Raw genomic sequence first — 15,325 nt, forward strand, 5'->3', positions numbered from 1 at the left:
GTAGGTCATGATATTCTGGCTGCGAGGCATGGATAGCCACTGAGTGTCTCCTTAGCCCTGGATGGTCATGCTGCTCTTTCTTTGGAGGTCTGGAAGGTGAGGAGGCTGATAGATGGGACAAACCCTTGGGGCAGACTCAGAACCGGTTGGGAGTTCTGGGCTTCCAGGAGGGAAGCGGGGCATGGTGGGGGTGTGAGGAGAGTCATTGTGAATGGAGCTTTTGTTCACTCCTTGGCACATACCCTGCCTAGGAAGGCTGATTGCTAAGTGGAGATCACTCTGGCTTCAGAGATCCAGAGAGTTGTGAAGTTCCAGCTTATGGGGACATCGTGGTATTGATGGCCCTAGTGGTGCCTCCAGAATTTCTTCATGGGTAGCGCTTGAGAAACTAATTAGAAGTGATGGAATGGCAGACCTGTCTCAAAGCTGGTTTGCAGAGGAGTGCATCATTTAGGGCATCTGTTTAGTTGAGGAGGCTTTGGTATGTGGACTGCTAGTGGAGATTATCAGGGCACTAGGCTCCTCGGGGTCCCCTGGGCACTCGCATTTGAGTGCTGGTTGAGACCACTAGCTCTAGGAACAGCCAGACCTGGGGTCAAATCTCAAGTTCAACACTTATTAGCTATGTGACCTTAGGTAAGACACACTTCCTTTCTGAGCTTCAGAAAACAGGGATAATAATAGTACATTATGAGCACTGGATAATGTCAGTAGTAAATAAGATGATGCATGTTAAATCTTAGCACAATGTCTGGTACACAGTAAGCATTCCAATAGCCATTCATTCTAAAGGGGGCTGGAGGATATTAAGCCCAAAAGAAATGAGGCTTCATGTCTGAATGAAAGGGAGTTAATTTGCCATGCAAGGAGTTGGTCTAATGCCTAAGAGGCCACTGGCTAGCTTGGTCCATACCAAAGGATCAAAAATGCCAAATAAACCTCAGGCTGGGTCATCTCATTTCATCCCCTTCTGTTTGTGGCCTCTGCTCATCCAGAGCAAAGTTCTGTGGGACCCCATCTGGGTGTCTTGGCCATAGGGAGTTGCCGGGTTAGGAGAGATGAGAACTAGCAAGAAAAGCTGAAGGCCGAACCAAGACTCTGGAACACACATGAGGTGTTAATGCAGGGGTTGCTAGGCACTATTTGGCCATCTGGAAGACACCACTCCAGAGGCATCTGGTGACAGGGAAGTAGGGAGAGGAGTGGCAGTAGGTGATCCCCAAACTTTACCCCCAGGAACGTCGTAGACGATGACCTCAATCCATTGGGGTCTTTGTTCCAGAGCCCATGGGTTCTGACAGACCAGGGAGGGGAGGGGTCTCCCCCAAATCCATCCCCCTATCTCTCTGGGGTCTTTGCTCCAGAGCCCATGGGTTCTTACAGACCAGGGAGGGGTCTCCCCCAAATCCATCCCCCTATCTCTACTCGAGGATAGAACTTCTTCTCCTCTGGGCTGCTGGAAGATGCTAAGACACACTGATTGCCAAGTGACATCTGAGGCCCTCTGTGTTTTCTGTCCTCACAGGGTGGCTGGAGACCAGAGCCATGGCTGAAGTCTTTCTCTTCAGGGTCAAATCAGGGTCATAGGTCGACAACTTGAATGTCAACAGGGGTAAAGACAAGGGCTTTTGAAGCCACACTAGCCTGGGTTCATCTAGGCTTCTGTCCCTTGCCACCTACTTAACCTCTCTGGGCCTCAGTTTCCTTGTCTATAAAATAGGGATAATAATACACCCACCTCATGAAATTGTGAGGATTAAATGAGTTAATACATCCAGACCCATGCCTGGCACATTGTCAGTGCTATGTGAGTGTGGCTATTGTTATTGTCTTCTATCATGCCACAAAGCACATCCTGGGCACTGACCTGTGTCATGTTTTGAGCTGTTTTGGGATTATGGAAAGTCCAGAGTTTCAGAGAGGTGCCCTGCCTGTCCAGCAATCGTCAGATGTGTCTCACCCATTTGGAAGAGACTGCCTGAGAATGCACCTTGGTTTTTGCCTCATGTTTTGTGGCAGGGGAGCCGAGACAGAGAGACAGAGAAAATGAGAGAAAGAGAGACAGAGACAGAGACAGAGATAGAGACAGAGCCAGCACTCAGAGTCACCAGACACAGATAATGGCACCATTTGAGGGGTGGGGGCCAAAGCTGCTGGGTCACTGTCCTGGGCCTGGCAAGGAGATCGGGGAGGAGGCCCAGCCCTGTGCTCAGATCCTTCATCACCTGCAAAGGCTTATGGAGATAGAGACAGAGCCAGCACTCAGTGTCACCAGACACAGATAATGGCACCATCTGAGGGGTGGGGGCCAAAGCTCCTGGCAAGGAGATCGGGGAGGAGGCCCAGTCCTGTGCTCAGATCCTTCATCACCTGCAAAGGCTTACCCCATTCACTGCTGTACCCCCAATGTGAAGGCCTAATGCATGGCACCCCACAATTGCTCAAAATACACATGTCGAATGAAGCAATGATGAAATAATTGGTAAAAGTGTTTCTGTGCTCTCTTTTTTCGGTTGCCTTTGATGCTGTGTCTTTCTTGGGGAAAGCTAACCTGTTTTCACAAGCTCTCAACAGTTACTGCTGGTCCCAGTCGAAAATGAGCAAGGCCAGCAGTCTATGTGCCTATGGGGTGTGAAGACGGGAGGGTGGGTCCAGACTGGGAAGGTGTTCGTTTGCCTTCAGGACCATCCTAACTCCAAGTGTGTTTCCTAAGGCCGGCCCTGAGAGCGGTAACTTTTCCCGCCTCAGCGCCATCGGCTCTTTCCTTCCTCATCATATCATCACTGCACTGACTCACCTCATGTGATTGGAGCTCACCCAAAGCCGAAGGGAAAGCTGGATGGAAACCAGACTCTGCCCCCTGCACCTTGCCCTGGCCCCTCAGGACCAGGACACGGCACACCAAGCAGAGGCTCCGAGAGTGCAGCTCCAGTCCCTGCCTCCCTCTTCCTGTCCCTAGCTGTGGCTCCCGCAGTGGGAGGAGAAAGGGAGGAAAGGAATCTGGGAGGTTAAGAGGATAAACATGCTCCCTCGCATGTTTCCGAGCCTATAAGGATAGGAGCCTGGTATAGATGAACTGTGTCTCTGCAAAAAAAATGCAAATTCCAGGCACATACACATCCATATGCAAGGACCAAAGCAAATGCCAAAAAAAAAAAAAGAACCACCCTCCATGAGGAAGCAAAGCACAGAGGTTTTTGCCGTATATCCTTTTTTTAGTCCCTCTGACTAGTTAAAGTATTTGTTGACTTCCAGCCCATAGTTTCAATCAACCAAGGGGGATTTTCAAAGACTTTGGTATGCCATTGGCAAAACACCTTCAAATGAGGGAAGAACATTTCTCAGACTTGCAGGGACCTGTTGGAGGGAGACTAAGAACTTTCTTCTGCAGTCTCGCCCACAAGTGCCAATCGCCTGCTAAATCTGAGGGGTGGGGGCCAAAGCTGCTCCCCACAGCCCCCTGCCTGTCTGCCCCACCCTTCCTGCCCAACACTAGCCAGCTCCAAATTAAAATTCCAGCTCGCATGGCTTCCTCTGATGAGCCCAGGCCCCTTTCCTTCTGCAAGTGCAGACTACCTATCACCCAGCACCAGGGGGTAGAAACCGTAGTGAGAGGCTGGGCTATGCATCCAGGATCCCCACAGTTTAAGAGCTGGATTAGGACTAAGACATGGCCCAGAGCTTGGTCTTATGTACCTATGCTGTGACTCATAATTTGTGTGAGGCCCTTGCACAGGAAAACTCAACTCCAGGGACCCCTCGTCCCCATGACACAGATAATGGCACCATCTTCAAAGCCCAGGGCAGAGAGGTTGCTTTACTGTGGACATTTGTATCTCTATGTCTCTAGGTCTGAAAGTCCTAGAGAGGCTGGTGGGGTTCCCAGCATTATTAGACAGCCTCAGCTTCATCCAGCTTCCATCCAGCGGGTGGGCATCCAGCTTCCCAGTCCACAGAGGGGCCGGTCTCCTCTAAGTCCTGCCATCCTGAGAATCTAAGTGAGATCAAAGCTGGGACCCAGAGCTGGGGTGTGGGCAGAATTCCCGTTGGCTTTGTTGGAGGCAGAAAAATTCTTCCCTCAACTCCTCCCTGAGGCGAGGACTTTGTGAAGAGTTGCCGGGGCTCGTGCTGCTCCACCTGCCCTACCCGATCAAAAACCTGCTGAATCTGGCTTCCAGCTCACAGGTAGGGCTGCCAACCATTGCCCAGTCAATAGGTGACTCATGCCTCTGCTATTGCTCCCTACTTTTTGTGCTGAACACACGTGGGATAGAAGGTTTGCAAAGATGAAGACACTGTGACTTTCTCTCCTGGAGGGGGATGTGGTGCCTGGGCTAAAACATGGGGGTTACTTGTGGGTTCAAGTGTAGAGTGCTCTCAGGGCAGGGGTTTGGGGAGAGGAATGGAGGGAAGTCCAAGAAATAAAGAGTCATGAGCTCTGTCTTCAGAAGGTGCCCAGGCTGAAGGGGACAAGAGACGTGTCCTCTGAACATGGACCCAGGGACAGAAGCAGGCAGACAGCATTGGGCTGGGAAGAGCCCCACACAACGATCTGGGGAAGGAGTAAGAGAAACGACCTTATTTCTGTCAATTCAATTCAGTGTTCGCTGAGCACCTCCAGTGTGCAAGCCTGGGCCGAGTGTACGATGATGTGAAGGTAAGCCAGATGTGTTTCCTAACCTTGGAGAGTACACCATCTGGTAAGACCTAGAGGACATTTGCAAAACATTTTTCTATTAAAAATGTGTGTTACTGAATACGTTCTATTCCACACCTCTTCTATTAAAGACATACAGATTGTGGTGGGTCTCTGAGGAGGGAGCCCTGGGCTGGTATTGCAGGATTTGCCTAATCTTTGCCTCATGGACACCTGGACCAGACCACTCCCTGCATGGTCATCCCTGTTTAGAAACACTGCCCATATTCTCTGTCTCTGCACACCTGTGTGAGGGAGGCCAGACCAGTCATCCTTGTCCTCTCTCTGCCAGAGAGACCAGCAGGGCAGGGCACTATAGCTCGCTTAACCCTGCACTTGCATTATGCTGATGGGAAAAGCGATGCCCGGTGAAGCTATGTAATGTGTCCTGCCAAGTCCTGGTAACTCCCTTAGTGGGTACTCAACAGAAAAGCTCGATAAGCTCCGTGTAATCCCTCCCTTCCTGCCACAATGAAATTCCAGGCTGGGGTGGGACTCCCCCACACTGCAGTGGTGCTGGTACCTGGCTCCCCCAGGCAAGCATCTCCATTGTTTATAGTTGTCCAGGTCTGGCGCTGCAGGAGGGGTTGCCCTGTCTGCTGGGGGGAGGATTCCTAAAAAGCCAGACATGAAGTGCAGCTTCCCCCCGTGTCAGGCATCCAAACACTCCCTGCCACAGTTACTTGCCTACTCACACACCCTTGGTCCCTTGCATCTGGATCTGAGCTTGGCACACCCTAGCGATTCTCAGACTGGCCGGAATACATTCCTGTTCCACCAAGTCCTTCCCCTTCCACAGCATAGCTGAGAGGAGGAGGAATGGAGAGAAGAGAATGTTCCACTGTCTCAGGAGGGGTGGAGCTTCCCCGCAGGCAGTGGGGACTATACCCAGGACCTCTGTTGTGGTGGGGACATATCTGATGGCGAACTTTCAGTGGAAAGAGAACTTGTGCTAGAAGTCCCCAGGCACCTGCTTCAAGCTTAGATCTGTTCTATCAGCGGCTAAAAGGCCCCCAATATGTCTCAGGGCTCCCGAGACACTCATGCTTGTTCCCTGAGAGGCAACAAAGTGTGAAATTGGTAAACTCAGTAAAATTAATCTGAGTCTCAGGAATTCTCCAGGCAGGGAGGCAACCCAAACCTCATTGCCTAAGACCTGTAAGGCCAGCTCTGGCCATTGATCTGTCTGTCTGGATTTACCCGTCCACTGCTTTCACATCATAGCCTCTAGTGAGCAATCATATTTCGGCTGATCCTCAGCAGCTCGAAGTCATTTTCCCACAGCCATGGTTTCCTTGTGGCCGAGGACAAGCCCTGACAAGAGATCCTGAAGCTCAGGTTAGATCCTCACTCTTTTACTCTTGAAAACATAGCCCCTCAGCCCTGAGGCTTCAAAGCCAACCCCCTCAACCCCTACCTCCAGCTCCAGCCCAGGGATACACCCCTCATAGCTCTTGATGGCCCAAGCACTGCCTCAGAGTCCTGCTTCTGTTTGAGGGAGGCAGAGAGGTGGCCCCATTCAGGTCTGCAGCCAAAAAGAGGGGGTGTGGTTTAAGACAGACTCTTGTCAAAGCCTAAACAGATTCCTTCTCCTCTGCCTGGTGCCACAGCCCACCTGGGCAAGCTTTGCAGAGCGTCTTATAGGGGTCCTCCTTAAAGCAACTGGGGCAGATTGTTATGCCAGTTTCCTCGTCTTCCAAACCTGCTCTGTCTAGTCTCGCTGGAAGGGCGATTCATAGACTTAGAATTTCGTTTTCCATTTCCCTGGCCCTGAAGGAGACTTTGGGCCAGAGCCCACAGAAAGCACAGCAGTTCCCGCTGCTCAGAGCGGGTAGGTTCTCCGTTATAACAGGCAGGCAGATTCTCAACACGTTTCTGATGAGATTAGAAGCTCCTGCAGGTATGTGTTTGTGGCGGCCCTCAGCCTGTATCAACAGATACAATGACTCATTTCTCGCTTAGTGGAATAACTGAGAGCTTGCTGGAACACACCTGGGGGGCCAGGGAGCGGGCAGAGCAGCTCCCTCTGAAGAGAGATGTGACTGCCAAGCTGAGCCTCAGGACTTTTATGAGGGATCCCAGGGGTTTCTTGGGTTTGCTCAGCCCCACAGGGTCCTGTACGGGCTGAAGTGCAAGGCAAAAGGTTAAATCCCATAGAAAATGCTGAGTTAGGAATTGCTGTGGAGGGAGAGGACTGACTGCCTCTGCAGAAAGCAAAGTGACGTACACCAGAGGCTGAGGGTGCCCCCACTTTCACTGTGTCTGGAGCTTGGGGCTTGGTGGCCTTTCTGGTCCAAACCTTGCAGGAGAAACTTTCTCTGGATTCTGGAATAACTGCCTCCCCCAAGAAAGGAAATTCTGCAGTAAAGGATGGGTCTATTCCTCCCCCTGGCACATAGCTGAGATATCAAGCTACAGCTGCCTTCCAAGTGCTGAAACTTCTTGCGGCAACCTGTCTAGAAGAGTCACAAGGGCAGATTACCGCCAGCGGGGACTTGCCTTGTCTCCCACTCATGGATAGTGTACACCGTGCTAGGATAGTTGACCGTATCACTGGTCCTGTAAGGATCCCTCAAGACCCTGGCCAAAGGCCTCTTTGCTTCCTGGCATCTTTCTTGGGCTCTTCACAGCCCTGGGCCCCCGTGGGGAAATGAAACTTGCTGTAGTGTCATTAATTTGCTGCCAAGACATTAGTGCTGCAAGGCAAGGTTATTCCTAACTAAGCAGAGCCTGCCAGGAAGAAAGCGCTTGCACCCCACACCACTGTGCAGGTGTGACGGTGAGCTCACAGCTGCCCCCCAGGCGTGCCCAGCCCACTTAATCATTCACAGCTCGACAACTCTCCCGCCCAACCCCCGTTCTAGAAGATAAAAGAGGGGATTGTGGTTCCCGGGTAACAGAGCCACCTGCTTCTTCCTGCCGAGCTCTGTTCTCTCTAGCACCTCCCAACCCCTAGTGCCTAGTACTCTTGCTCCGCGAGGATCAAGCCATCATGTCTCGCCAGTCGAGTGTGTCTTTCCGGAGTGGGGGCAGCCGGAGCTTCAGCGCCGCCTCTGCAATTACTCCGTCTGTTTCCCGCACCAGTTTCACCTCCGTGTCCCGGTCCGGTGGTGGCGGTGGCGGTGGCGGCTTTGGCAGGATCAGCCTTGGGGGTGCTGGTGGAGGAGGTGGCTATGGCAGTCGGAGCCTCTACAACCTGGGGGGCTCCAAGAGGATTTCCATCAGTGCTGGTGGCGGTGGCTTTAGGAACCGATTTGGTGCCGGTGCTGGAGGTGGCTATGGAGCTGGAGGTGGCTATGGCTTTGGAGGTGGAGCCGGGAGTGGATTTGGTTTAGGCGGTGGAGCTGGTGGTGGCTTTGGGCTCGGTGGTGGTGCTGGCTTTGGTCTCGGTGGGGGTCCTGGCTTTGGAGGTGGCTTTGGTGGCCCCGGCTTCCCCGTCTGTCCCCCTGGAGGCATCCAAGAGGTCACGGTCAACCAGAATCTCCTGACTCCCCTCAACCTGCAAATCGACCCCACTATCCAGCGGGTGCGGACTGAGGAGCGAGAGCAGATCAAGACCCTCAACAACAAGTTTGCCTCCTTCATCGACAAGGTGAGACATGATCTTTTGTGAAATACCACTGTGAGTGCAGAACAAATGCCAAACAGAGTAGGAAGAGGGAGAATTTATGAAGGTATGAAATCCTTCATAGTTTACAGTTATGTGTTTCTACTTGTTTCTGTGTCTCGGATTTGTGGCCCATTTTCTTAATTAGACTTGAAAGAGATGGTCTTAGTTCTTCCCTTTCAGAGATTATCCCATGAGGGCTCCTTGAGTACTGTTGGGCAAAGAGATGAATTCTGTACTTCGTGTAACGGGGCCGATTATAGAGAAAGGTAGACGAGTTCATTGGGCAGTAGCAGTCTGAGTGCCTTCGCAGCCACTATTGCACTGGACCTCACTCTGCCCAGCCGTACCCAGCGTTATCTGTGTCCTAGATAAGTGCCTTGTCTCCCCAGAAGTGAGATTAGGTGCTTCACTCTAAGCACCTAAGAGCCCAGGGACAGGCACTGCATACAGGAAAGGTTTAGGGGGACAGCATGAGGTGGGAGAAAAACTGATGATTAATCAATGAAACATGAAATCTGGTTTCTCCATCTTCAAACTCTGTTTCCTCCAGGTGCGGTTCCTGGAGCAGCAGAACAAGGTCCTGGACACCAAGTGGACCCTGCTGCAGGAGCAGGGCACCAAGACCGTGAGGCAGAACCTGGAGCCTTTGTTCGAGCAGTACATCAACAACCTCAGGAGACAGCTGGACGGTGTCCTCGGGGAGAGAGGACGCCTGGACTCGGAGCTGAGAAACATGCAGGACCTGGTGGAGGACTTCAAGAACAAGTGAGTTGCGGCAGAGTGGACAGGGGAGGGTGATGTCCTCTTGGTACCAGATGTACTTCATAACCAGACTACTGCTTATGCCCTTCTCACAGGCTAGATGCATATGCCTTCTATAAATACCCAAAGTACTAAAATAAAATCCAGGTCTATGTTTAGGAAGTTCCAGCCCCAAGCTCAGCTCTTCTGCAAGGCACTTAGCCACCGGCCAGAGCAACAAGCTCTACACCCTTGGTACCAGCTGGTGAAACCGCAGCAATGCAATCTTTGCTCTTTTGGGCTTTCCTCCCGAGTACCCTCAAAATACAGAACATGGGCTTTCGATGGATTCCCCACAAAGCAGGAATTGATGACATAACCCAGCTTCATGGCTCAAATAATTTCTTTAGTCCTTATGAACCAGGGCTGCTAGTTTTAAATTTTTTTTTTAAGGCTGTGAAAGCTGAAAAAAGCACTAGTGAAATTGACTAGGTTTGGAGATGGAGAGAAATAGCACAGCTTTTCTACAGGAATATTCTGGGAGCAATTGAATTATAGCAATTAAAGAATGATGATCTGGTGGTCAGTTAAAGAAAAAGCAATATCCTAATGGGTAAGGACCTTGTCCAGGGGCTCACACTCCCAGTACCCCCTCTCTGCCTATATGATGTGAGAAGCCCCTTCCCAGTGGGAAAGCAGGCTGACTTTATGCAATTGACTTTATGCAATTAAGACCCCAGGCCTCACCTGTCCCTCATCTTCTGATAAGCACTTCCCATCCCTTTTGCTCCCAGGTATGAAGATGAAATCAACAAGCGTACCACCGCTGAGAATGAATTTGTGATGCTGAAGAAGGTGCGTGGGTAGAGCAGAACCTGTCGCCTGTGGCTGTGCTCTCTTACGGTGTCAGTTCATTTAAGTCAGGGTGGAGACCATCCTGCAGTGCCAACCATCCCTGTTTCTCTAGGATGTGGATGCTGCCTACATGAACAAGGTGGAGCTGGAGGCCAAGGTCGATGCACTGATGGATGAGATCAACTTCTTGAAGATGTTCTTTGAGGCGGTAAGAGATGTCCTTATTCAGGACTCAGCGAGACGGTCACTGGGACACCACCAGGCTTAGGGTCTCTAGGATTAAGTGACTTCCAGTGGCTTCTAAGCTGTGGATACGTCCCTGTCTTTCTTATCCCTTTAGTACTACTCACACGTTATTACTTATAAAGCCAATTCCTTAAAAAAAAAAAAAAAAAAGCCAAATTTAAAGCAAAAGACCTCTTTAACAATCACTTCGCAGAGTGAGGTTTAGAGTGAGTTATTAGAGGCACACGTATACCTTTCCTGGACCACCCTTCTCTGTTTTCTCTTAGCATGGCAATTACTAGACTAGATTCTTTTGAAATAAGTTATGACCCAAGGAGATTCACATCTGATAGATTACATAGTATATTTCCTGGAGGTTCATAGTTGTTAAAAAAATTTTTAAATAGATTTAATATGGTTTGGGTTACTTATTAACTTATCTAAATATTTGATGTAGGTGGCTATTTTTTTTTTCTCAAGCTGACATACCAGAATGAGTGAAATATTTGAATGGACCTGACATAAAATAATGCAGACTCAGATGACTGACTTCAAATCTCCTTGCAGGAGCTCTCCCAGATGCAAACACACATCTCAGACACGTCTGTGGTTCTCTCCATGGACAACAACCGCTCCCTGGACCTGGACAGCATCATCGCTGAGGTCAAGGCCCAGTATGAGGATATCGCCAACCGCAGCCGGACGGAAGCCGAGTCCTGGTACCAGACCAAGGTTGGTGCCCTGGCAAATGTGTCCTGAGGGAGGGAATGGTCATGTGTCTAGGATTTTAGGCCATGACAAAATGCTAAGGATGGGGCTCCTAAAACCTGTGGAGGCCTTTTGGGTTGAGTTATGGGGATAGTCATGTGTGCCTTTGCCACATAAACTCAAGAACCTTAAGGAGAATCTCACTTTGAATTTCACACCAGTGTCTCCAGGAAAGCAAAGCACTAACAAGGAAATTATCTAAGACCAGATCCATCTTGACAAAGCCAAAACCAGCCTCAGGCCCCAGATAACATGACCACTTGCCACCTCTTGGTATCTCCTGCCTGTGAATGTTGGGAAAGTGTTTCCACCCTCATATAAATGGAATCTTTCCTCTTTTCTGGTGGCACCAGTATGAGGAGCTGCAGCAGACAGCTGGCAGACATGGCGACGATCTCCGCAGCACCAAGCATGAGATCTCTGAGATGAACCGGATGATCCAGAGGCTGAGAGCTGAGATCGACAATGTCAAGAAGCAGGTAGGGAGAGGCTGAAAGAAAGCAAGATGGGGCCTGAGCTCTGAAAGAGAGACCTGTTTTGTTTTGTTTTAATTTTTCTAAATATACACACACACACACATGCATATACACCCAGAGCTGGAACAAGTACCAGAGTGGCAGTGTTCCCGCATCCACAATGACCAGGACAACTCTGGAATCTCGGAAAGAAATAGCTCAGGCCTAGCTCACCACTAAAGTGTCCCTACTCTTTTTTCGCTTCCTTCTAGTGTGCCAACCTGCAGAACGCCATCGCTGATGCCGAGCAGCGTGGGGAGATGGCCCTCAAGGACGCCAGGAACAAGCTGGCTGAGCTAGAGGATGCTCTGCAGAAGGCCAAGCAAGACATGGCCCGGCTGCTGCGTGAGTACCAGGAGCTCATGAACACCAAGCTGGCCCTGGACGTGGAGATCGCCACCTACAGGAAGCTGCTGGAGGGCGAGGAGTGCAGGTGGGTTACGTAGGGCTGACATCACAAGCCCGAGATGGCCTCACATTTGATAAATAGAGCTTCTTCTCCACAACAGGATGTAAACACATGCGCGCGCACACGCGCACGCGCACACACACACACACACTATTGTGTGCATGATAATTATCCATTATTAATCTGGTTTCAATCTGACACCTGGGCATACAGCTCACCCACACAGTGTGGTCCCAACTCACTTTTCTGACCAGTATTCTTGGATGCTGCCTCTCCTTCAAATAACTAAGCAATTCAACAGATGTCTTCCCCATTCTTCAAGTACTTTTCCTGCAGGAAGCTTTTCATGATTATTCCAGCTTAGTTAAATTCACCTGCTTTTGGATTCTCAAACTGCTCCATTTTCTTCAATCTTCTGACACTGCCCACTGCCTACCTTCTGTCAGAAGTATTTCTGTCATGCCAAGTTGCTTCACAGAATGTAAGCTCCCACAAGGCAAAAACTGCTTCGTACTTGTTCATAGTTCCTGCAGCCTCTTACTCATGCTTTCCATATAATGGGTGGAGGAGTATGTGAATCATAATCTTCCTTTGATACTTGTTTCTAGGCCAGGTCTTCGTCGTTGAGAAAGAGAGCTATCTCTCTAATTTAAGCAGTTTTTTAGGGTACACAGGCTCCCTGCTTATAGATCAAGCTTTAAATGTGACTCTAAGAGTTATCCACATGGACTCGTGCTATCTTTTGGGGAGTTTTTAACTCTTATTTCAATTTTCCCCTTTCAGATTGAGTGGAGAAGGAGTTGGACCAGTCAACATCTGTAAGTAACTTTAAACAGACATTAACAATGATGATGATAATATGTGGTACTTGGTATCAGTTCAGAATCTCTGCTGTTTCTAGATTCCAGACATTCCCACCCCTATATATGGTTCTTTCATACGCTTAGTGAGAAGCAGGTGGTGGAGGGTAGAGGACACAGACTGAGACATGAAGCAGTGTGGCTCATGTTTTATCTTGTACCCCGCCTCCCTGCCTTGCCCTATCCCCCCAGGATTTAGCACCATCCCTTATCTACTATGTTCACCAACTTTCTGTTCGGAACCTTTACTAAATGACTTAGTTTTTCTGGGCCTCATTTGTTACTCTGTAAAAGGGGCCAGATATAGTACTAACACTAGAAGGATCAAATAAATGGGATGGTAGAATCAATCTGACAGACTGGTCTCACCAAGTTCTCCCTCTTTTTCTGCAGCAGTCGTCACAAGCAACGTCTCCTCTGCCTACGGCGGTGGTGGTGGCTTTGGCGGAGGCCTCGGCGGAGGTCTTGGCGGAGGTCTTGGCGGAGGCCTCGGCGGAGGTCTTGGCGGCGGCCTCGGTGGAGGTCTTGGCAGTGGTCTTGGTGGAGGTGGCAGCAGCAGCAGCTACTACTCCAGCAGCAGTGGGGGTGTCGGCCTAGGCAGTGGGCTCGGTGTGGGGAGCTCTGGCTTCAGTTCAAGCAGTGGCCGAGGCCTGGGAGGGGGTTTTGGCAGTGGCGGCGGGGGCAGCGGCTCCAGCGTCAAATTTGTCTCCACCACCTCCTCTTCCCGGAAGAGCTTCAAGAGCTAAGAGCTTGCTGCAAGTCACTGCCTCCCAAGAGCAGCAACCCAGCCCCTGGTGACTGCCTTTCTAGATGGGTGCCAAGCCAAGTTTTCCTTTTTACTGGAGTGTAGTCTAGACCAAGCTTATTGCAGAACTACAGTCTTTGGTTTCCAGAAAGGCCCAATCCCCAGTCTCTAGTCTCCTAAGCCGCGATTCTATGTTCTGCTTCAAATCAGCCTTTAAGTCTCTACGGCATGGTCCTTGATGAGAGAAAAATCCAAAGTATTTCAGTATCTAAACCATCAAACAGAGTCCCTACCCCAATCCCAAATTTTGTTCTGGTTCTGACTACCTTCAGAGTGTGTTCAATAAAATGCTTTTATAATATAAGCTGTTGTGCAGAATTCTTTTTTCAAAACCTACAACCAGCCTAGAGACCTCTTGAGGGTCGATGTGTCCAGATGTAATTGGTTTCTTTGATGATTTACAGGGAAAATGGAATGGCCTTGAAGGGAGAGTGGCCATTCAAGGTGGTCAGGACAGAGACCCCAGGAGGCCTTGAGAAGGTTGCTAACGCCTGTAAAATGAAGTAATCTCTAGAGGGCATGAATGAGAGTGTCCATTGTATTGCAATTAGGACAGATTGTAGAGCCTTTTGTTGGAGAATGTCCCCATTCAAATGGGCTGATTTGCAAGTAACAGCATAAATCAGCTTAAGTAAAATTTATAAATAAGGGATATGTTGCCTTCAGAACCCCAAAAGGCCTAAAAAATGTTGAGCCTGTTCTAGTATTGTGGGTACTGAGAGGGTCAATAGCTATTTCTTAACAGTGTCAGGAATGTAGTGACCTTTGGATTACCAAATAATTTCAGGACCTTAACTGAGGTGAACTCCTTTGTGAATATTTGTATGTCCTGTATGATTGTGTCCAGTGAATCTCTTTGGAGGAGGACTCATCAATGTAATATCATACTTGTGCTCATGGGGAAAGTCAGATGCATTTAAGATCTTGCCTGCAAAGACTGTGTAATGGCAAGGCTGTTGAAGTACTCAGTGAGTGTCTGGGTAAAGATGTATTGTGCTCCTTCAGAAGACAAAATGTGACTGAGAGCCTGTTGAATTGGCTCTCAGTCTCCACTCATAAAAGCCAAATATTTACCAGGTACTAATTAGATAGGGTCAGCAATTTCAATAATATTGGGTAGTGGACCTTAATGGCTGTGACCATGGCATTAGGGTTGTGGTAATCCACTGTGAGCTACGTTTATTCTTTCTAGCTTTAAAAACAGGTCAAATTGGGTTGTTGAATGGAGAAACAGTGTGTATATTATGTATCCCCTATAATGAATTTTGCTCTTTGAAGGACCTATTTTAGTTTATATTGGGCATATTAACTATTTTAACTGGGGGGTTGTCCATAGAATCCCATTTTGTAAAGCTAATTTGTAAGTGTCAGCAACTTAACTTAATTTTAATTTGTTTCTCATTGAGTCAGAGTGTCCATGACCACTGTAAGATATTTCAGGGGCAATTGATGGTATGATCATGTGAAATTTAAGTAAGTCAATAGTTCTGACAATTAAGGTGAGGTACACTTGCTTGTTTCTATTTTGTATTTCATAACTTCCGCAGGATTATAGAGTATTTTGATTAAATTTAGTGACATACTCAGGCATAAGTATAATTTGAGCTTCAACATGGATTAAGGCCATGGAGATTTGACATTTGATGTATTTCATCAGATGTTAAAGTTTATTTGTAGTCTGTGTGATAGAGCCAATCCACACCCCTTTTCATTTTTTTGATGTATAAATTCTCTTGGTAAATTTTGGATTTTCGAATTGATGAAATTGTGTTTCAGTTTTTGTAACCCCAATGCCCATTTCCAAGTTTCTTTCCTTTCTTTCTCTTTCTTCCATTTCCTTC

General features: G+C 48.9%; 1 protein-coding gene across 1 annotated transcript; it reads left to right on the forward strand.

The window, feature by feature from the left end:
- Positions 1-7,302: 7,302 nt before the first annotated feature.
- On the forward strand, positions 7,303-13,752 carry KRT5 (keratin 5). The gene is made up of 9 exons (XM_006904563.1): positions 7,303-8,288; positions 8,857-9,071; positions 9,842-9,902; positions 10,015-10,110; positions 10,695-10,859; positions 11,249-11,374; positions 11,623-11,843; positions 12,603-12,637; positions 13,073-13,752. Exons 1-9 carry the CDS (start codon positions 7,689-7,691, stop codon positions 13,423-13,425), a joined length of 1,872 nt encoding a protein of 623 aa, XP_006904625.1. The 5' UTR covers positions 7,303-7,688; the 3' UTR covers positions 13,426-13,752.
- The last annotated feature ends 1,573 nt before the right edge of the window (positions 13,753-15,325 follow it).

The sequence above is a fragment of the Pteropus alecto genome, unplaced genomic scaffold (assembly GCF_000325575.1).
Source record: "Pteropus alecto unplaced genomic scaffold, ASM32557v1 scaffold220, whole genome shotgun sequence".
Taxonomy (NCBI): Eukaryota; Metazoa; Chordata; class Mammalia; order Chiroptera; family Pteropodidae; genus Pteropus; species Pteropus alecto.

Excerpts from the sequence above, each read along its gene's own strand:
- KRT5 (XM_006904563.1), top strand. The coding sequence starts at position 7,689 with ATGTCTCGCCAGTCGAGTGTGTCTTTCCGGAGTGGGGGCAGCCGGAGC. Across the intron at positions 8,289-8,856 it reads TTGCCTCCTTCATCGACAAG|GTGCGGTTCCTGGAGCAGCA; the intron begins GTGAGACATGAT and ends TGTTTCCTCCAG. Across the intron at positions 11,844-12,602 it reads CTGGAGGGCGAGGAGTGCAG|ATTGAGTGGAGAAGGAGTTG; the intron begins GTGGGTTACGTA and ends TTCCCCTTTCAG.